Below are 23,291 nucleotides of genomic sequence, written 5' to 3'. Positions count from 1 at the left end.
ACAAGTTTAAAATATTTACTCTCTGGCCCTTTACAGATAAAGTCTGTTGACCTGAATTAAACAAGAGTTGAAAGAGTAGATAAGGAAAATGCCATAATTACTAACATAGAAGGATGCCTCTAATAACATGCCAGAAACCTCATTTTTCATATTATCTTTTTCAGTATTTTGAATAAATAATTTCAATAAGACAAACTAAGTTCCTCAGATTTGGATACACTGCCTGATAGGATACCTAAAATGCTGAATAACAGAATTTGGTTTCAAAAATATTTTAATAGGCTGGAATGTAGGCTCAAGAACAGGATCTCTAGGGTGAGTCTGAACTTAGGATAAAAAAATCAACAGCACAAGTTGAAGAAATCAAAGACATAACATAATATCAGATAAAAAAGTCTTAGGGAGTTTAGACATCTGCAAAACTCAATATATAAAAAGAGCAACACTGGTATCAAGAAAGCTAATGATAAAATTATAAAATAAAGGAATAGGCATTTCATTGTACTCTATGTTGGGCAGTGGTTTTTGTTTTTAGAAATCATAGTCTAAAAGCAATACTGTATAATACACAACTTCGCGTTTTTCCCATAAGTCTTCCCAATTCTTTCCCCTTTTATTCAGCATTTCATAATAGTTATACAGGAAGCCTTGAGAAATAACTGTGCGCTTTGTGACTGATAAAGTATGCTTTGACTCCTCTCCCAGGAAACTCCAAAAATAATCTATTCTGTGAGCTGTTTAACCACCTTCACAACAACAGAAAGACATAACTCCACCCTTAACTCATAAAACAATGTAAATGCTCCTTTTAGGTAGTTATTGTGAAAGTATAACTTCTGCTCTGCCGGGAAACTCTGTGAATGTCTGGTTCTTGATGATCTGTCCTGAGCACTGTACTTTTTAATCATGGTCCCTTCTCATATGCTCTCCCCATCCACACGTAGACATGTGGTATAAAAGAATCCTCTTGCTTTGTGGCAAGCGAGGCTTGAACCTCAGAAGTGCCACACTCCGCCCTGCAGCCATGGAGAGGATTTAGGCCACAACCTGGTTCAGACTCTCAGACGGAGAGAGAGTAGCTCAAGCCTTGGAAGCGCCACTCTCTCTGCCCTTCGCCACAGAGGGCAGAGGGTTTAGGCCATTATCAGGCTTGGATGAACCTGTGAAAAACTTTCCCATGTAAAGCTCTTTTTCTTGCCAAGCCAGAATTGTCTGAATCTTTCTTTGGTCTGACGTATCCCTCTCAGTTTGGTGAGAAGCTGTCATTTTACACAGCTCCCTGCTATACTCGAAACAAATATAAAAGGGAATCTGAAAATTATGTCATATGAAGATTGGTGAATATTTAGAACATGGAAATATGCTTCAAATAACTGAATGATTTATTCTGAAAAAAGCCTTGGTCCTATTTCATGTGGTCCAGATGACGAAACTAGAATTAATGAATGAAAGTTAATAGATTTGTATGAGAAATTTCAAATAATCAGAATTTTACAAAAATAGAATTAACTGTCCTGTAAGAAATGAGTTCTCCAGTACCCAAATGTAATCACCTGTCAGTTTGTTATGAAGATTCAGTCTTTTCTAATTCTGAAACTGTATAGTTGTTTAAAATTTAATTCTTTTGCCTTTAAATAGAGTCACAGAAAAGGTAAATCTCAAACACATTATAAAGTACCCCCTACCTACTTTCTGAACAATTCTGTCCAAAGGCCATTGGGAAAGGGGGTAGGGATTGGGGGAAATTAAGGTAGGAATTCCTACAGGGTGAGATGGGGAAAAGTTGTGGTGGCCCTTCTCAGGGTATTGGAACCTGAGTGGAATAAGGAGAGTGTCTGTACAGGAAAGTATAGTCTGGCACAGGACATTAGAGACCAACAGGGGTAAAGAGGCTAGCCATATGATAGGGCAGCTTGGTGTAGGGTTTTGGAGCACCAGTGGGGTTAGGAGAGCATTTGCATGGGAAGGTGACCCAGTATGGTAAGAACCCCAAAAGGTGAGAAGGGCATCTACATTGGGGGAATAAGGGACGCAGTAGCAGCAGTCCAATAGTGGATTGTCAGAGCTTGAGTAGGGTAAGGAGGATACATTCAAAGGGGGAGTTTTGAAGCTAAAATAGTTATGGAGGGTGCCTACATCAGTGGGGGAAAAACAATCTACCAGTAGTAGTGATGCGAGATGGGTTACATACAGGAGGATTGATCAAATAAGAAAATATGTTGGGAAGCGGATTTGGCCCAACGGATAGGGCATCCGTCTACCACATGGGAGGCCCAAGGTTCAAACCCAGGGCCTCCTGACCCATGTGATGAGCTGGCCCACGTGCGATGCTGATGCGCACAAGGAGTGCCGTGTCACGCAGCGGTGTCCCCAGCACAGGGGAACCCCACACACAAGGAGTGTGCCCCATAAGGAGAGCCATCCAGCGCAAAAAAAAGTGCAACCTGCCCAGGAGTGGCACCACACACACAGAGAGCTGACACAGCAAGATAACGCAACAAAACGAGACACAGATTCTGGGTGCCACTGACAAGAATACAAGTGGATACAGAAGAACACACAGTGAATGGACACAGAGAGGAGACAACTGGGGGCGGGGCGGGAAGGGGAGAGGAAAAAAAAAATCTTTAAGAAAAATGGAGACAGATTTCTCACTGTCAGAAAAGGGATTTACAATATGAAAAGGGGAGGCTAAAATGAACCCTGTGGTACTGCCTTTAATTGGAGATATAAGTGAACTCATATAGACAGATATAGAAATAAACGTGGATATATATTATGTCGGAGTATCTATATATTATACACACACCAAGTACACAAACATACATTCATATATATTCCATAACTATGGCCTCAAGAGACCAAAGCTGTGACACCCCAATGGTTATGAGCTCATCTAGAACCCACATACTGGATTCTAAATACTATTTTCCACTAAAAGGAATCAGGGTTTCATAAAGAAATGGCTAATTCAAGGGCTTGAGCAGCAGCTAAAAAACAAGTTGACTCTGGAATAACTTGTGCCAAAAAAGAAAATGCTCAAAGATAATAAGGATAGAAAAGTCAATCTGAAAAAGCTCTCACTAGCCAAACTAGGACAATTTGAGCATCAAAATAAATAATGAAGTAATGGATTATGGTCCACTGAATTAAATAAGAATCTATAAGTCCACATTAAAGTAAACAAATAAGATGAAAATGTGATAAGGAACAGGATATTTATACCATCTCAAAATATTATACAAAACACTTATTAACTACAAAAGGGGGAGCAGATATAGCTCAGTGGTTTGAGTGCCTCCTTCCCATGTACGAGATCCCAGGTTCAATCCCCAGTACCTCCTAAAAAAAAAGTAAATTACAAAAGGGGAAAAAGATTAGCACCACTGAACTACACATTTGAAAGTGAATAACATGGGAAATTTTAGGTTGTATATACATGTTACCCCCCCCCCAAAAAAAAAACCATAGAACTATACAATACAAAGAATGAACCCTAATGTAAACTATGGACTATAGCTAATAATATAATTATAATATTGTTTCACCAATTGTAAGAAAGGTACCATAGTAATGCAAAATGTTAACAATAAGGAAAACCGCATGTATGTGGGGTGGAGGTGGGGAACTCTTCCTGCATGGTTTTTCCGTAAATCTACAACTGTTGTATAAAAAAGAAAAAAAAAGTGAAGAAGAGAATAACTTCCTAGTAGAAAAACCTAACAGATATTCCACTGACCACTTTACAGTGGTCACCAGTAACAGGAAAACAGAATTACTATGTGAGAGATGTAAGCAATGAGAAGAACATAATATCATGCCTCTGACCCATAACTTGAATCTAATCAAGAGAAAATATCACAAAAACCCAAACTGAGGGTCCTTCTAAACAGTAACTGGCCTGTAATCTTCTAAAGAGTCAAGGTCATAAAAGTTAAGGAAAGAGGGAAGCGGACTTGGCCCAATGGATAGGGCGTCCGCCTACCACATTGGAGGTCCATGGTTCAAACCCCAGGTCTCTTTGAACCGTGTGGAGCTGGCCCACGGGCAGTGCTGATGTGTGCAAGGAGTGCATGCCATGCAGGGATGTCCCCGCATAGGGGAGACCCACGCGCGACGAGTACGCCCTGTAAGGAGAGCTGCCCAGAGCAAAAGAAAGTTCAGCCTGCCCAGAAATGGTGCCACACGCACGGAGAACTGACGCAGCAAGATGACGCAACAAAAAGAAACACAGATTCCCGTGCCACTGACAACAGAAGCGGACAAAGAAGAACACGCAGCAAATGGACACAGAGAACAGACAACGGGGGGGAGGGGAGAGAAATAAATCTTTAAAAAAAAAAAGTTAAGGAAAGGGAGCAGATGTGGCTCAAGCAGTTGAGTGCCTGCCTCCCACATGGGAGGTCCTGGGTTCAGTTTCTGATGCATCCTGAAAAAACAAAAACAAAAAACCAAAAAATAAACAAAACAAATGAAAGAACCAGCTCAGGGAAGCTGATATGGCTCAGTGGTTGAGTGCTGGCTTCCCACATATGAGGTGCCAGGTTCAATCCCTGGCTCCAGTACCTCAAAAAAAAAAAAAAAAAAAAAGAAAGACTAAAGAACTGTTACAGATTGAAGGAGAAAAAAGATATAAGAAAAATAAATACAACACATGATTCTGAACCAGCTCATTATGCTATTATAGGACATCATGGGACAAATGGCAAAATTTGAGCAGGGTCTGAAGATTAGATGGTATGCTATACCAGTATTCATTTCCTAGATTTTGATCGTTGTACTGTGACTATGCATAAGAGAGTTCTTGTTGGTAGGATACACCATACTATGCAGACAACTTATTCTTAAATATAGGGGACAGGAGAGTACTTTATATTATACTTGCAACTTTTCTATAAGTCTGAGACAGTTTCAGTGTAAAAATATTAATTTGTAATTATAATTTTAGAAGGCAAAATAGAAATAACAAGAGATTCCTACTATGAAATAGAAGTGAAAAATCATTTTTTGAAACTATGGCATAGTACAATGGATCTCAGTCCTAACTGCACCTCAGAATCTGTTAGGATGCTTTCCAAAAATACGGAGGCTTGGCGGCCCAACCCAGGGCAATTAAATCAGAGTTTCTGGGGGTAGGATGCAGGCATTAGCATTCTTTAAAAGCTTTCCTGGTAATTCTGATATGCAGCCAAGGTTGAGATGTAGTGGCATGTGCCAGGCCCTAGAGGTCACTTACCCCTTAGAGGCCTAGTTCCTACGAAGTCTTTCTGGCCTCCCCCATGCCAGAGTTGATCACTTTGTCCACCAAACCTTGAAATTATTTCTATAGTAGTTTTTATTACATTTTGTTTACAATACTTTTTCCCCCTAAAATAAATTCCTTCTAATACAGGGGATGCTGTCTTATTCAGTGTTCTATCTTCAGTGCCTAGTACAATGACTGGCATGTAACAGATACCCAAAATGTTGATTAAAAAGGTAAGGGGAAAAAAGGAGTAAAGGCAGAAAGAGAGGAAGGAGAGAAGAAAATTTTAAATGACTCAATTCCTTCCCTCAAGGAGCTCAGAGCCAAGAAGACAGACAGGCATGTAAACAAAAATTTGTCAGAAGGGAGTAACTTTGACATTTCAGTGTTTTTTTTTTAATTTATTTTATTTCTCTCCCCGGCCCACCCACCCAGTTGTCTGTTCTCGGTGTCCATTTGCTACGTGTTCTTCTTTGTCTGCTTCTGTTGTTGTCAGCAGCACAGGAATCTCTGTTTCTTTTGTTGTTGTTGCTGTTGTGTCATCTTGTTATGTCAGCTCTCCATGTGTGCGGCACCATTCCTGGGAAATTTTCTTTTACGCCGGGTGGCTCTCCTTACGGGGCGCTGTCCTTGCACTTGGGGCTCCCTTACGTGGGGACACCCCTGCGTGGCATGGCACTCCTTGCACGCATCAGCACTATACGTGGGCCAGCTCCACAGGGGCCAAGAAGGCCCGGGGTTTGAACCGCGGACCTCCCATGTGGTAGACGGATGCTCTTAACCACTGGGCCAAGTCCGCTTACCTTAGTCTCTTTTTCTCTCCACCTATGCCCCACTTAACTACTGTGTGGAACCAAAATGTTTTTCAAAATTTACTAATTTACTTTTTATACTTAAAAGTACCTGAGTAGAACTTTGCTTATTCTTTCTATAAATACAAAGTCCTTACTAAATTATAAAGCCCTTACTATTTACTTAAACTGGATTGAGGTTTTATTTTTTTATTTTTTAAAGATTTATTTATTTATTTAATTTCCCCCCCTCCCCTGGTTCTGTTCTTGGTGTCTATTTGCTGTGTCTTGTTTCTTTTGTCCGCTTCTGTTGTCGTCAGCGGCAGGGAAGTGTGGGCGGCGCCATTCCTAGGCAGGCTGCACTTTCTTTTCACGCTGGGCGGCTTTCCTCACGGGCGCACTCCTTGCGCGTGGGGCTCCCCCACGCGGGGGACACCCCTGCGTGGCAGGGCACTCCTTGCGCGCATCAGCACTGCGCATGGCCAGCTCCACACGGGTTCAAGGAGGCCCGGGGTTTGAACCGCGGACCTCCCATGTGGTAGACGGACGCCCTAACCACTGGGCCTAAGTCCGTTTCCCTGGATTGAGGTTTTAGATTTAATTCCTGTAGGTAAAATATTCCTGATAGGGAAAAAAAAAGGCATTCCATCCTGCCATATGTTTTAAAAAAAACTCTGAAAATATGGTTAGTTTGTAAAAAAACTCTGAAAATATGGTTAGTTTGTAAAGCCAGTATTTTTCTATCTTCCAATTCCAGGAATTATAAATATTACTAATATAATCACGTATAGAAAAGATGGCAGCAGAAAGATATATAGTCACTACAAGTAGTTTAAATATCTTTTAACACTTACCTTATCTGCACACATCGATACTTTAATGTCCTGTTGAGATATTTCATAATGTCGAATATTAAAAACATAATTACCAGCCAATTTTAAAATATCAGCTGAGATATACTCTAGTACAGCAACAATATATAGGGAGACATGGTAGTCCACTTTGTACCCTAAAACTTCCTGTGGAAAAGATATAACATTTAATTCCAAAAATGGCAGTGTAAAGTATCAGTTAAACACTTAAAAATCCCCATTTGACATTTTTGCTTATAAAATACTTTCTATAAATCAAAGGATCAAATATCTAAATTTACGGTTACCATAGGATATAAAATGAGTCTTTGGTTCCAATATCAAAGGCTTTTTTTTTTTTTAAAGAAATATCTCATCTACCAAGTCTGCCTTTGTTATCAAACAATAATAGATAATTGATTCTAATATAGAAATCTTGGGCTGGATTTCACTGAAAGCTTTGCTATATTATCCAAAACCCATTTGACAAGTTTCTGCTATCTTCAAGGACCATACTTTAACCAGACTTTTCTAATTAAAGTGGTTTCTATTGAAGGAAGGTGTATGTATGGTAGTGGTAGTGGGGAGGGCGCTTGAAATTCATTCAAGGGGGTCTGCAAATTCACGTATATCAGGTATTTTTTTATAGACTAAATAATATTATCTAGCCTACTTTTCAAATGTATATACTGGAATCTATAATACAGATTAATTTTTAAATATTCTGAATTTATAGTACTTTTTCACATTATATATTTTCTCAATAAAAAGGGTAAGAGTCATTGTCAACTACATGGGAATCTACCAGGGGTAGCAATCATTGGAAGATTCTACAAAGATGCATTATTACCATTATTAACTCATAATATTACTTGAAAGCAATCTGATTTTATCAGAGCATATTTATCTTTATTTTATGCACACATTAAGATATAAACATACATGCATGCATATGTAAGTTTGTACACATACACATGCACACACAGACCATGCTATTGCTGTATTTACATAGTATTTTTATATTTTATTTATAATACTTAAATAAAAATATTAATCATTGAGGAGTTCTTTATAACAAATAATATAAATAATAGAACAAATAATACTTTTTATTACCTTCAATGAAGGATGGATTTTGTCCACAGGCAATAAGAGAGGATTTCTTCGTTTTCGTTTCTCTATGGCAGATTGTGCATCAGCAATAGCCCATTTATCAATTGGATGAGGAAAGGTCTTTTGAACTCGTTCCTGTTCAGATCAGAGCAGTACTGCTGTAGTATTAACTTTCATAAAAGTGCTCATAAATAGAAAATTCACACAAAATTTAATTCTATCACTATCCTTAGTGACATAATATGCTCTGAGTCCTACAGTAAATGAATTTTTTTGGTTTAAAAAAAGATCAATGGAACTATCATGATCTTTGGACATAACTTCTATAGGTAAAGAGATGGTGAGAGTTAAAAAAAGAAAGCTTAAAGAATAAGCATAATTAAGGTGGAAGTGGAAAAAGTAAAAAGTAATAATAATAGGAGAGACTAAAGCTAATATGAAATAATGTATCAGTGATTTTACAATAAGGTTCTAAGGTTAAAATTACTTAACCTAGCAAAACTTAACTTATTAGTAGTAATTATTATGCAGTCACTCTCCTTTTGCTAATCTTAGATCTTCAAATACAGGGAACAGTTTAGAAGAATATATATCATGTACCTCTTGGAAATGGCTTAAGGAAATACAGCTCTTGGCAAAAACAATCTAAGCCTTGTAGGTCACTGCTGTGGTTCATTTACTCTTACATTTAACCAGTATTGGCATGAAAAAGGAGAAGTACTGGTAATGGACTCAAACTCCAATTTAGCAGGGTTTCCTACTAATATTTTTTAAATTATATTTTCATCCTTTAGTATATTTAACGATTAAAAAAGTAAATTTTATATTTATTTAATGTCCAAGTCTTACAGCATAGAATAGGAAAACAAATGTTTTAATTCAAAGAGTCCCTGAAAATTTTAATAGCTCAAACACTCCAAATTAAGATTTTCCTTTACTTTGGGAGCTGTTTTCATATTAAAGAAAGGTAATGTAAACATTATATCACAAATGTAAGTTTTTGAATGCTGAATTAACAGATATTTCTAAAAATCTAAAAATACTCCCATGTAACAGAACCAAAACAAAAAATTGGGCACTAATTCACACATAATTGTTAGAGGTATATGTTTGCATTAGTCAGGGTTCTCTAGGGAAACCAAATCAACAAAAGGTATCTGTATAGGTAACCACCATCCTGCTTTCTATCACCATTGGTTTTAGATGTTTCTGAATTTCATATAAATGGAATCATACAATGTGTACTCTTTCATACCTGGTTTACTTTGTTCTATACATTCTTTCTTTGTATTACTGAGTATTCCATTTTATAGTCTAGCACAATATTTTACTCATCCCCTTGGGTTGTTTCCAATTTTTGGCTATTACAAAAAAAAAACCACTATGAACATTCACGTATAACCCTCTTTGTGAAAGTATTTTTTCATTTCTCTTCAGTTAAATGAAGAGTAGACTTGCTGGAGTATAGGTTAGATACACATTTAACTTTTTAAGAAACTGCCAAACAATTTCCGAAGTGGTTATATTATTTTACACTCCCACTAGCAGTATACTCAACACTCTAGTTGCTCTACATCCTCAACAAAATTCGGTGTTGTCTTCTAAATTTTAGTCTTTTTAAGTGGGTGTGAAATGATATTTAATTGTGGTTTTATTTTCCATTTCCCAGATGGCTTATGAGCTTGAATACCTTTTCAGGTACTTTTTGGCCATTTAGGGTATCTTTTTTTGTGAAGTTTCTGTTCAAGACTTCTAGTTGGGGAAGGAGGGTGCATTCTGTTTCTGATTTGTAGGAGATATTAACATGTTCTGGATACAGTTCCTTTGTCAGGAGAAACTACTGCAAACATCTTTTCCTAGTCTGTATTTATACTTTTTATATTCACATCAATTTTTTTCTTTAATAGTTACTATGTTTTGAGTCCTTTCTAAAAAAAATTCGCCTACCCTAGGTTATGAAGACATTTTCCTACATTTTCTTCTAGAAACTTTAGTTTCAGCTTTTACATTTAACATTATGATATATCTTATAAATTAATTTTTGTGCATGGTGCGAGATAGATTTCAAGGTTTATTTTTCTCTATAAGCTTATCCAGTCCTACTACTTTTTTTTTTTGCTGAAAAACTTTCCCCACTGGCATCTTTGTTGAAAATAAACTGACCATATGTATCACACATAATTTTAGACTGTTACATATTTAGATACAAATATTAATTTGTACAGTGGTTCAGTGACTTTTTGAAATAAAATGGTTTTTACCTCCACATCTTGAACAGTCCTTGGTTGAGCCATGCATAATTTATTAAGCAGTTGAAAAATCAGCTCTTCAATATAATAGAGAGACTCTTCATTAGCTGAGAGATTGGGATGTACTTGCTCCTGAACCTTTAAAAAAAGTTCTCAATTAAAGTACTGACAAAATAAATTGTACAAGAAAAAGGTCAAAGAGAATTTTAAATATAATTAATAATATTCTACCAGAATGGTTACTACTATGTAGACAAAAGCACAAAAATGAAACACACACAAACCCTGTATTTGACAGTCTCTGTAAACTTCCCTTAACCCACAGAGCAGCAGTTCTTAACGTTTTTTTGACATCCCAACCTTTTGAAAATCTACTGAAAGGCATTGAACCTCTTCTTCCCTACCATCAAAAAGCACACGCACACAAAATTTTCTGTATAATTTTATGGGAATCATGGATGCTCTGAAGTCAACTAGTAGATCCAAGAGCAATCTATGAACACTAGGTCATAAATCCCAACAGTCTCTGAATAACCACTTTACAAACCGTATACTTTACAAAATTAAAAGGCTATTCTGTGAGTAGGTGCTAGTCAACTTTCTTTTACAATGGCATGTGCTCCTTATTGTCACCACATGGCCATGCTGAGCCTTTTTGTCATTGTTAAATTTCTTAAAGTTGGAACCTAGTAATCTGTCCCCAAAAATAATTCAGTCTGACTGGATATAAGGAATAAGGTAAAAAATAGTGCCTGCCACATAATATAGATGTCCTGTAAATATTTGTTGAAAGGATGAATGAAAGAAGTTAAGTTTTTATGCCATAGTTAGAAAGATGTCAACGCCACTGACACAAAAAAGAAATAGAAAACTTGAATAGTTCCCATAATTACTTTGAAAAAATTGAATCAGTAATTAAAAATCTTCTCACAAAGGAAATAGCAGAAGTTCACCATTGCATTTAAATTCTCAAAATTTAGCATAAAGTTCACTGTAGTCAGTTATAGTTTATAAGTCTATAGAATATATAGGGCAGTCTTACTAATGTTAGGTATTTGTGCATTCATTTTTTTTCTTAGGTTGTATCAGAAATTGAACCCAGGATCTCGTACATGCAAAACAGGCACTCAAGCACTGAGCTGCACCTGCTCTGCTGTGCATTCACTCTTTTTCTTGACCAAGCTCTCAAAAGTTTAACAATTTTATTAATATTTTCAACTTTTGGTTTTCTTTATCCTCTCTAGTTTTTATTATATTTTACTTATTTCTGCTTCATCTTTATTATTTCTTCCATTTTTACTATTCTTTTTCTAACTTCTTAAGACAGTTACTTACTTCATCATTTTTCAAACTCTCTTCTTTTCTAGTATATATATTTTCTCTAAGACTACTTTTGTAAAAAAAAAAAAAAAGCAACAGATTTTGATATAGGTTATTTTTCTAATCATCCAGTTCAAAATAGTTTCTAATTTCATTATGGTTGCTTCTTTGTCTTTTAGAGTTTAGAAGTATATTGCTTTTTAAAAAGTATTTTATTGTGCTAAAAATATGTAATAGAAAATATGCCATTTTAGCCAATTTAAAATGTAAATTCAGTGGCATTAATTACACTCACAATGCTGTGCCACCATCATCATTAATTTCCAGAACTTTTTCATTACCTCAAACAGAAACTTTATGCCCCTAAAGCAAAAACTCTCCACTTCCCCTCCCCCAAGCTTCTGGTAACTGCTAATTAATGTTCTGCCTCTAAGAATTTGCCTATCTACATATTTTATGTAAGTAGAATCATCCACCATTTATTCTTTTGTGTCTGGTTTACCTCACTTGGCACACATGTTATACATTGTATCAGAACTTCATTCTTATTTAGTTGAATAACTGCATATTCTATTGTATGTATATGCCATGTTTCGTTTATCCATTTATCTGTTAATGGACACTTGGGTTGTTTCCACATTTTGGCTACCGTGAATAAAGCTACCATAAACATTGGTATACAAGTATCTGTTTGAGTTCATGTTATCAACTCTTTGGGGTATATATCTAGGAGCGGAATTGCTGGGTCACATGGTAATTAATTCTGTTTAACTTTTTGAGCAAACATCAATCATTTTCCACAGTCAGTACACCACTTTACATTCTAACCAGCTATGCACGAAGATTCCAGTTTTTTTGTTTTTTTAATTTAATTTTTAAATTTATTTCTCTCCCCTTCCCCTCCCCCCAGTTGTCCGCTTTCTGTGTCCATCTGCTGTGTGTTCTTCTGTGTCCGCTTGTACTCTTGTCGGTGGCACTGGGAATTTATGTCTCTTTTTGTTGCATCATCTTGCTGTGTCAGCTCTCCATGTGTGTGGCCCTACTCCTGGGGAGGCTGCACTTTTTTCTCGTAGGGCAGCTCTCCTTATGGGGCGCACTCCTTGAGCGTGGGGCTCCCCAACACAGGGGACACCCTATATGGCATGGCATTCCTTGCGCACATCAGTGCTGTGTGTGGGCCAGCTTCACCACAAGTGTGGGGAGGACTTGGGTTTGAACCTTGGACCTCCCATGTGGTAGGGGATGCTCTAGTCATTGAGCCAAATCTGCTTCCCCCAGTTTTTTAATAATAGCTATCCAGGTGGATGTGAAGTGGTATCTCATTGTGGTTCTAATTTGCATTTAGAAGTAAATTTCTGAATTCAAGAGTTATCTTCTTTTAAATTTATTCTAGAGTAATCACACTGTGGTCAGAAAAAGATTTTCTGTGATTTCAATTTTTAAAACTTCTTGAGAATTGTGTTATGGTCCAATACATGGGCCTAGATGGATTCACTAACAAGGCTCATCAAACATTTAGAGATGAAATGACCCATTTTAAACTAACTCTCCAAAAAGAATAAGATAGCTTCCCCAATTTGTTTTAAGGTTAGCCTTGATATAAAAACCCAAAATGAAAGATGAAATTACAGGCCAATTTTGCTTACAAACGTAGAAGCAGAAGCTAAAGCAAAAAAGCTAAAGCTAGGGAAACGGACTTTGGCCCAGTGGTTAGGGCGTCCGACTACCATATGGGAGGTCCGCAGTTCATACCCCGGGCCTCCTCGACCCGTGTGGAGCTGGCCATGCGCAGTGCTGATGCGCGCAAGGAGTGCCGTGCCACGCAAGGGTGTCCCCCGCGTGGGGGAGCCCCCACGCGCAAGGAGTGCGCCCGTGAGGAAAGCAGCCCAGCGTGAAAAGAAAGTGCAGCCTGCCCAGGAATGGCGCCGCCCACACTTCCTGTGCCGCTGACGACAACAGAAGCGGACAAAGAAACAAAAGCAGACAAAGAAACAAGACGCAACAAATAGACACCAAGAACAGACAACCAGGGGAGGGGGGGAAATTAAATAAATAAATAAATCTTTAAAAAAAAAAAAAAAAAAAGCTAACGCTAAAGCAAAAAAAAAAAAATTTCAGCTAATTGAGTTCCATAATATATTAAAAAAAAACCATTACACAACATGACCAAGCTGGGTTTATACCAGGAATGTGAAGGTGGCTAAATGTTAGAATTCAAGCAATGCAATTCATCACGTTAAGAGACAAAAGGAGAAAAATCATAAGATCCATCATCTTAGTAGATACAGGAAAAGCATCTGAAAAATTCAATATTCATTCAAGACAAAATCTCTTAGTGCATTTCCTTAATCTGCTAAAAGATATCTACAAAAAAAAGATAAAATAAACATCATAGTCCATGAAAGCTTTCCTTCTCAGATCAGAAAAAGGAAAGGACACTTGCTATTTCATTCCTATTCCAAATCTATAGTGTAATGGTTAGTGTAGTATGGTACAAAAAAGAAATGATAGTAAAAGAACTGCAAAGAACTAGAAAGGAAGAAACAAATTTACAGATGATTTGATTGCCCACTGTATTAGACACGGTTCTCTAGGGAAATAGAATCAACAAGAGATATCTGTCAGTAGTAAGAGATTTTATGAGAGTCTCTTATGCAACCCTGGTGGGGATGCACAAGTCCAGGTTCTGCAGGCAGGCTGTAACCACGGGCTCCAATGAAAGTTCAGTGAAGGTCCTTGATGAGTTCTGGGAGATGTTGGCTGGCCAAAGACGAGCTGGGAAATTCTCACTCTATGCTGGAACCACCTTCCCTTTTAAGGCATTCAACTGACTGGATAAATGGTCACTCATTGCTGATGGCAATCTCCCTGATTGATGTAATTATAATCAGCTATCTATGATTTACCACTGCAGTAAAGTCAAAGGTGACTACAGTCCATAAATGCCCTTGTATTACAATTAGTCCAGTGCTTGCTTGACCAAACAACTGGGCACACTTAACCTGGCTGAGTTGACACATTAGCCAAACCATCACACCCATGAAGGAAAATCAAAACATTACACAGATAATTTATCTGAATTAATAAAAAATTATTCCTATGTACCAAACAAGTTAGAAAATAAAATTTAAATAACAAAAATATCATGGGCCTTGCAATAAACCTTACAAAAAGAGGTACACAACTTCTATGGAGAAAATGAGAGAGTCTGAGAGAAATAAAATCTAAGTAAGTGAAGGTTAATACCATGATCAAGAATTATTGGGAAGTGGACTTGGCCCAGTGGGTACAGCGTCCGTCTACCACATGGGAGGTCCACAGTTCAGACCCCGGGGCTCCTTGACCCATGAGGAGCTGGCCCATGTGCAGTACTGATGCACGCAGGGAGCGCCATGCCACGCAGGGGTGTCCCTGTATGGGGGAACCCCCCGCGCAGGGAGTGCACCCCGTAGGGAGAGCCGCCCAGTGCGAAAGAAAATGCAGCCTGCCCAGGAATGGTGCCGCACACGCAGAGCGCTGACGCAACAAGATGATGTAACAAAAAGAAACACAGATTCCTGTGCCGCTGACAACAACGGAAGCGGACAAAGAAGAACATGCAGCAAATGGACACAGAGAACAGACAACTGGGGCGGGGGAGAGGGGAAGGGGAGAGAAAAAAAAAAACAATGAAAAAAAAAGAGTTATTGTACCTATATCAATTCTTCCAAAACAGATCCAGAGTTAATAAAGTCACAATCATGGAAAAGTCCACTGTACATGGAACAGAGGGGAGGGTTGGGGGAGGTGGAGGTGAACACTGGGGATTGGTGGGTACGTGGTTGAAACTACAATGTTGGGAATATTCTGTTGGCAATAGGGCAAGGTAGGGCTACTGGTTTAGGGCATTGGATGTGGGGGGCATTTGGGACAGGGAGCACTGGGGGCAGGCTTCTAGGGAGTGTGTGAGTGTTCATCTTGACACAGTATGTTTTATCAGTGGGTGGAGACCCACATAATGAGCAGGAAGGTGTTGGACTCCCATCCAGGGAAGGCCAGCTATGTTCTCAAATACAGAGGCGTGAGTCTCTCGAGAGCATGGGCAGTGCCCAACAGGAGTAGACGGACCAGTGTGTCAAGCCCTCAGTGTTGTTGCAAATAACTATGAATCTGGTTCTGCAAGGAGTGAAGGTTGGTGGTTGCTGTGGGTCCCCAGGGGAGGGGGAGGGAGGGAAAAAACAGATGGAACAGGTGGCATTTTGAGGGCAATGTTAAGTTTCACCATGTTAAGTTTCACCAAAATTTTAAAAGTGTATGGTCCAGGGAAGCAGCTGTGACTCAAGCAGTTGGGCTCCCATCTACCATATGGGAGGCCCTGGGTTCACGTCCCAGGGCCTCCTTGTGAAGGCAGGCTCACCCGCACACTGCGGAGTGCTACCGGCCTGCAAGCGCCACAGAGAGCCAACTCAGCAAGGTGACACAACAAAAAGGGAGACAAGAAAAAAAAAAAAAACACACACACAGAAGAATGTGCAGCGAATGGACACAGAGATAGGAAACTAGCTGTTTGGGGTGGGGTGGAGGGAATAAATAAATATAAACATAGATACAGACACAGAAGAACACACAGCAAATGAACACAGGAAAGCAGACAGCAAGCAAAAAGCCACAAGGGGGGATTAAAAAAAAAAAGTGTATGGTCCAAAATGTAAACCACTGACTATGGTTAGTAGCTATGTTTCAATATTTGTACATCAATTATAACAAATGTACTATCCACATATAAAATCTTATTACTAGGGGAAGGGGGAAATGGGGGGGGGATGTTGGGTATATGGGAGTCCCCTATATTGTGTACATGACTTTACTGTGATGTAAAACTTCTTTGAAGACAAAATGAAAAAAGTTAAGACACTGGGGGAATAAATGGGAGAAAATGTCACTGTACAGACAGGACAACATATCTTACAGTGATGAAAGACAAAATGTCAAAAAAATTTTTAATATTTTTTCTTTTTTTTGTATTTTATATCTTATTTTTAAAACAGTTGTTATTATTTCATTTTCTTATTAAGTGTATTTGGCTATTTTATTGGTTTCATTTTTGAAAAGGTTTTGGATCACAGAGGGGTTACAGCTGTGGCAAGGAAAGATCATTTGTGCGTGGTGTCAGTGATGGGGAATAAAAGGGAGGTGGTTAACTTGGGCATATATATAAGGCATATAAATGAGTTCAAAAGTTCATGGGGCATTGTCACAATAACTGAAAGAATACTGAATTTCCATCCTGGGGAGCTCTGCCATATTCTCTAATTGAACAGCACGAATCCCCCAAGTACAGAGGCAATGGCTAGTGAAGGAGGATGGTCCATTCACGGGCCCTGATATTGATGACTGTGCTTATGAACCTTTCCTCTTGAAACTGAAACTTAGCCTAGTATTATAGGGTGCTTAAGAGTTATCTCCTGAGAGCCTCCTTGTTGCTCAAATGTGGCCTCTCTCTAAGCCAAACTCAGCATATAAATGCAATAACATTCCCCCAGCATGGGACATGACTCCCAAGGATAAGCCCCCCTGGCACCAAGGGATTACGACCAAGCACCAACTAGCAATGCAACTGGAAAAAGACCTTGACCAAAAGGGGGAAAAGGTAAAGACAAATGAGTTTATAGGGCTAAGAGACTTCAAAGTGAGTCAGGAGGTCATTCCAGAGGTTATGCTTATGCATGTCTTGGCAGGATCTCACTGACTGCCAAATTAGACACTACCCCAAATAGTGGGGTTCCTGAGAGCTCTGAAGACACCCAGGCACTATGGTCAGGGCAGATAGCTCAGGAGTTTGGTGCCCTGCCATTGGGCCCTCTTTGGAGTTTGTGCTCCCTAGGTGACAGAGTTGGACTCAGTTGTGATTTCCCTACACATGGTTCTTCTGACCCTTCTACTTGATCCTATTATTGGTGCTGGAGTTGATAGATATACATCCAAGAGACTTGCATCTTTGGGCTGTCTGTGTGCCAGCTGGGCCCTGAGCCTCAACAGAGTTGCAACACTTACTCTCCAGTTCATTGGACACATCCAGGACAACTAACAAGGAGGTGATGATTGACAACCACCATACCAAGGAACCAAGAGAGTCTACAAATGCATGCAAGAGTCCCACCCATTGGCCGTATGGGACTGAAGCTCCTTTCAATTAGAGATGGAGTGGGCATCACCATCCCAGAATCCTCAGGACTGGAGAATCAACTATGGACTAGAGTGGATTTACTGGTATTCTACGATAGTTATTGTGATTCTAGCAATGGAAGAAATGACAACACTGATGTGGAGGCAGTGATCTTCCTATGGAGGTCAGGGAAAGGGAAAACATGTATAAGATGGGGGCATTTTCAGAAGTTGGGAATTGTCCTGAATGACACTGCAATGTCAGATACGGGCCATTATATATCTTGCCACAACCTACAGAATTGTGTGGGAGAGAGTGTAAACTACAATGTAAACTATAATTCATGCTTAGTAACAATGCTTCAAAATGCAATCATCAATTGCAATGAATGTATCACACTAATGAAGGATATTGTTAATGTGGGTAAACGTGGGTGGGTGGGGAGAGCAGGGCATATGGGAATCCTCTATATTTTTTATGTAACATACAAGTAATATAAATATCTTTTAAAAATAAAAGTAAAAAACATATTTAAAAAATAAAAACCAAACAAGTTATTTTGCTGAAATTTAAAAGACAATGAGAGATAAAGGCCTTTGTACATTTTGTCAAAACTTATAAAATTGTGCAGTGCAAAGTATAAACAATAATGTAGGGAGATGGATGTGGCTCAAGCGTTTTTGTGCCAGCCTACTACATGGGAGGTCCCAGGTTCAGTTCCTGGTGCCGTTTAGAGAAAACGAGCAAGACAGTGAGCTGGTGCAACAGGTTGGCATGGAGAGCTGACGCAACATGATGAAGCAACAAGGAGACACAAAGAGAAAACACAATGAGAGACACAACAAAGCAGGGAGAAGGGTGGCTCAAGCAATTGAGAGCCTCTCTCCCACATGGGAGGTCCCAGGTTTGGTTCCCAGTACCTTGTAAAGAGAAGACGAGCAGACAGAGAGTGCACAACAAATGGACACAGAGAGCAGATAGCAAGTGCAAACAATGAGGGGAGGGGGAAATAAATTAAATCTTTAAAAAATAGTAAATGGTAAAAAAGAACAAAAAACTGTAATGTAAACTATAGACCATGAGACCATGATTAGAGCAATGCCTCAATATGTGTTCATAAATATGTGTTCATCAACTGTAACAAATGTACTACAGTAATGAAAGATATTGGTTTTTTTGTTTGTTTTTTTTAAAGATTTATTTATTTCTCCCCCTTTCCCCCCCCCACCCTGGGTGTTTGTTCTCTGTGTCTATTTGCTGCATCTTCTTTGGCTGCTTCTGTTGTTGTCAGCAGCACAGGAATCTGTAGTGTTTCTTTTTGTTGCATCATCTTGTTGTGTCAGCTCTCGGTGTGTGCTGCGCCATTCCTGGGCAAGGGCGGCTCTCCTTACAGGACGCACTCCTTGCGCATGGGGCTCCCCTACGTGGGGACACCTCTGTGTGGCACGGCACTCCTTGCACGCATCAGCACTGCACATGGGCCAGCTGCACACGGGTCAAGGAGGCCCGGGGTTTGAACCGCGGACCTCCCATGTGGTAGATGGATGCCCTAACTACTGGGCCAAGTCCACGTCCCGAAAGATATTGTTAATAGGGGAAAGTGTGAGAGGGGAAGAGGGAGGGGGGAGGGGAATATGGAAGCCCCTGTATTTTTTTATGTAATATTTATGTAATCTAAAACCTCTTTAAAAAATAAAAAAAATTTTTTTAAAACAATGGAAATAAAAAAGCCTAAGAAAAGTCAGTTAGATACTCATTTTCTTTTCTTTTTATTAGAGAAGTTGTAGGTTTAAAGAAAAATCATGCATAAAATACAGAATTCACATATACTACCCTATTTTTAGCACCTTGCAATACTGTGGTACATTTGCGACACTGATGAAAAAAATTATTTTTAAGATTTATTTTTTATTTCTCCCCTCCCCCCCCACCCCAGTTGTCTGTTCTCTGTGTCCATTCGCTGCGTGTTCTTCTGTGTCCACTTCTATTCTTGTCAGTGGCACTGGGAATCTGTGTGTCTTTTTGTTGCGTCATCTTGCTGTGTCAGTTCTCCGTGTGTGCGGCACCACTCCTGGGCAGGCTGGATTTTCTTTTGAGCTGGCCGGCTCTCCTTATGGGGCACACTCCTTGCGCGTGGGGCTCCCCTACACAGGGGACACCCCTGAGTGGCACAGCACTCCTTGCACACATCAGCACTGCGCGTGGGCCAGCTCCACATGGGTCAAGGAGGTCCTGGGTTTGAACCGCAGACCTTCCATGTGGTAGGCAGACGCCCTATCCATTGGACCAAGTCCACTTTCTGAAAGAGTATTTTTTTTTAAATTTTTATAATTGTACTATTAACTATACTCTATGGCTTACATTAGGGTTCACTCTTTGTGTTGGATAGTCCTATGGTTTTTGGTTTTCTGTTTTAATTTTTTTTATTCTAGTAATAGAAATACAACCTAAAATTTCCCCCTTTTAACCACACTGAAATATAGAGTTCACATGTTGTGCTTCCATCACTGTCATCCATTACCAAAATGGTTCCAGCAACCCAAATAGAAACTTTGTACAATTTAAGCATTAACTCATCTTTCCCTACACCCACCCATGCCCCAGATAACCTATATTCTAATCTCTGACTCTATGAGTTTGCTTATTCTAATTATTTCATATCAGTGAAATCATATAGTATTTGTCCTTGTGTGTTTGGCTCATTTCACTCAACATGATGTCTTCAAGGTTCATCCATGTTGTCACATGTATCAACACTTCATTCCTTTTTTATGGTTGAGAAAATATTCCATTGACTGAATATACCACATTTTGTTTATCCATTCATCTGTTGACAGACACTAGGTAGCATCCATCTTTTGGGAATTGTGAATAATGCTGCTATGAACATTGGTGTACAAATATCTGTTCAAGTTCCTGGTTTCAATTTTTTCGGGTATATACCCAGAAATGGGATTGCTGGGTCATATGGTAATTCAATACTTAACCTTCTGAAAAACTGCTGTACTGTCTTCCACAATGGCTGCACCATTTGCATTCCCACCAACAATGAACAAATATTTCTGTTTCACCACATCTTCTCCACCATTTGCACTTTCTGTTTTTGTTTTTAAATTAGTAACCATTCCAGTAGTTATGAAATGGTATCTTCTTATGGTTTTGATTTGCATTTCCCTAATGGCTAATGATGAGCATCTTTTCTTTTCTTTTTTTTTATTTTTTAAATATTTATTTATTATTATTTTTAAATTACATTAAAAAATATATATGAGGTCCCATTCAACCCCACCGCCCCCGCCCCCCACTCCCCCCACAGCAACACTCTCTCCCATCATCGTGGTACATCCATTGCACCTGGTAAGTTCATCTTTGAGCATCACTGCACCCCATAGTCAATGGTCCACATCATAGCCCAGACTCTCTCACGTTCCATCCAGTGGGCCCTGGGGGGATCTATAGTGTCCCGTAATTGTCCATGAAGCACTATCCAGGACAATTCCACGTCCCGAAAACGCCTCCACATCTCATCTCTTGATGAGCATCTTTTCAACAGTATTATCTTCTTTGGAGAAATGTCTATTCAAGAAGTTTGTCTTTTAGTTGTTGAGTAATAAAATTTCTTTATATATTCTGGATATTCAATGCTTATTGGATATGAAGTTTACAAATACTTTCTCCCATTGTGTAGGCTGTCTTTTTACTTTCATGATTAACTCTTTTGATGCAAAAAAGGTTTAGTTTTTATGAGGTCCCATTTATCTATTTTATCGGTTTTTTACATAGGCCCTTTATCATGTTGAGGAAGTTCCCTTTTGTTCCTGGTTTTCTAAGTGTTTTTATCAAGAAGAGATGCTGGGAAAGCAGATTTGGCCCAACGGATAGGGCATCTGCCTACCACATGGGAGGTTCAAACCCAGGATGAGCTGGCCCATGTGCAGTGCTGATGCATGCAAGGGTTCCGTGCCACACAGGGTTTCCCCCATGTAGGGGAGCCTCATGCACAAGGAGTGCACTCCATAAGGAGAGCTGCCCAGTGCAAAAAAAGTGAAGCCTGCCCAGGAATGGTGCCACACACACAGAGCTGACACAGCAAGATGACACAACAAAACGAAACACAGATTCCGGATGCCACTGACAAGAATACAAACAGACACAGAAGAACACATAGCAAATGGTCAGAGAGAGCAGACAATGGGGGTTGGCAGGTCTGGGAAGGGGAGAGAGAAAAATTTAAAAAAAGAGGGGTGCTGGATCTTACCAAATGCCTTTTTTGCATCCATTGAGAAGATTATATGGTTTTTTCTTTGTTCCGTTAATGCTGTATATTATATTAATTGATTTTCTTATGTTGAACTACCGTTGATATGTGGGATAAATCCCACTTGATCACAATGTATAATCTTCCAAGGTACTACTGGATTCAGTTTGCTGGTATTTTGTTGAGGATATTTGCTTCTATATTCACAAGGGTCTGTAATTTTCTTTTCTTGTGGTATCTTTATCTGGGTGATGTTGGCTTCATTGAATGAGTTAGTGTTTCCTCTTCCTCAATATATGCAAGACTTTGGGCAGGACTGGTTTTAATTCTTCTTGAAATGTTTAGTAAAATTGACCTGTTGAGTAATCTGAAGATTGGCTTTTCTTTTTTGGGAGGAATTTGTTTACTGATTCAATCTCTTTACCAGTTATTGGTTTGTTGTGATTTTCTATTTCTTGAGTCAACTTAGGTGTTTGTATGTTTTTAGGAATTTGTCTGTTTCACCTAGGTTATCCAATTTGTTGGTGTACATTGTTCATAGTATCCTAATATAGTCCTGTTTATTTCTGTGGGGTCAGTAGTAATGTCCCCCTCTTCTTTTTTTTTAAATTATTTGTGCCTAAAGGTCTGTCAATTTTATTAATCTTTATAAAGAAACACCTTTTGGTTTTGTTGACTCTCTCCGTTGCTCTCCATTCTAATCTTTACTCTCTTTCCTTTTTCCTGCTCATTTGGGTTGAGTTTGTTCTACTTTTTCTAGATCCTCCAGTTTTGAAGTAAGCTCTCTGATTTGTGATCTTTCTTCTTTTTTAATATAAGTATTGAGAGCTATAAATTTCCCTCTCAGCGGTGCCTTTGCTGAATCCCAAAAGTTTTAGTATGGTGTGTTTTCATTTACATTTTCCTCAAGATATTTCCTGATTTTCCTTGTGATTTCTTCTTTGCCCTACAGGTTAAGAGTACATTGTTTAATTTCTACAAATTTATTAATTTTCGATTTGTCCCTCTGTTAATAATTTCTAGCTTCATTCCATTGTGGTGAAAGAAGATACAACATATGATTTCAGTATTTTTTTAATTTACTGAGACTTGTTTTTTTGACTTAACATATGATTTATCCTGGAGAAGGATCCATGTGCACTAGAGAACAAAGTGTATTCTCCTGCTGTTGAATGTCTGTTAGGTTTAGCTGGTTTAGAGTATCATTGAAGAAGTTATATTTCCTTACTGATCTTTTGTCTAGATGTTCTAGACATTATGGAAAGTGGTGTATTTCCATTATTGAAAGTGGTGTACTGAAGTTTCCTGCTGTTAATGTA

General features: G+C 38.8%; 1 protein-coding gene across 1 annotated transcript in view; it reads right to left on the bottom strand.

Moving 5' to 3' along the window:
- The window catches only part of SOS2 (SOS Ras/Rho guanine nucleotide exchange factor 2), a 136,562-nt gene that overhangs the window by 90,732 nt on the left and 22,539 nt on the right, over nt 1-23,291 (bottom strand). The window contains exons 2-4 of the mRNA XM_058293450.2: nt 10,262-10,387; nt 8,004-8,135; nt 6,891-7,055 (exon numbers count right to left, since the gene is read on the bottom strand). Coding sequence (XP_058149433.1) covers nt 6,891-7,055; nt 8,004-8,135; nt 10,262-10,387 — 423 coding nt within the window. The remainder of the gene's footprint in view (nt 1-6,890; nt 7,056-8,003; nt 8,136-10,261; nt 10,388-23,291) is intronic.

The sequence above is a fragment of the Dasypus novemcinctus genome, chromosome 3 (genome assembly GCF_030445035.2).
Source record: "Dasypus novemcinctus isolate mDasNov1 chromosome 3, mDasNov1.1.hap2, whole genome shotgun sequence".
Lineage (NCBI taxonomy): Eukaryota > Metazoa > Chordata > Mammalia > Cingulata > Dasypodidae > Dasypus > Dasypus novemcinctus.
The sequence above is the reverse complement of the archived record's forward strand: the minus strand, read 5'-3'. Positions and strand labels throughout refer to the sequence as shown.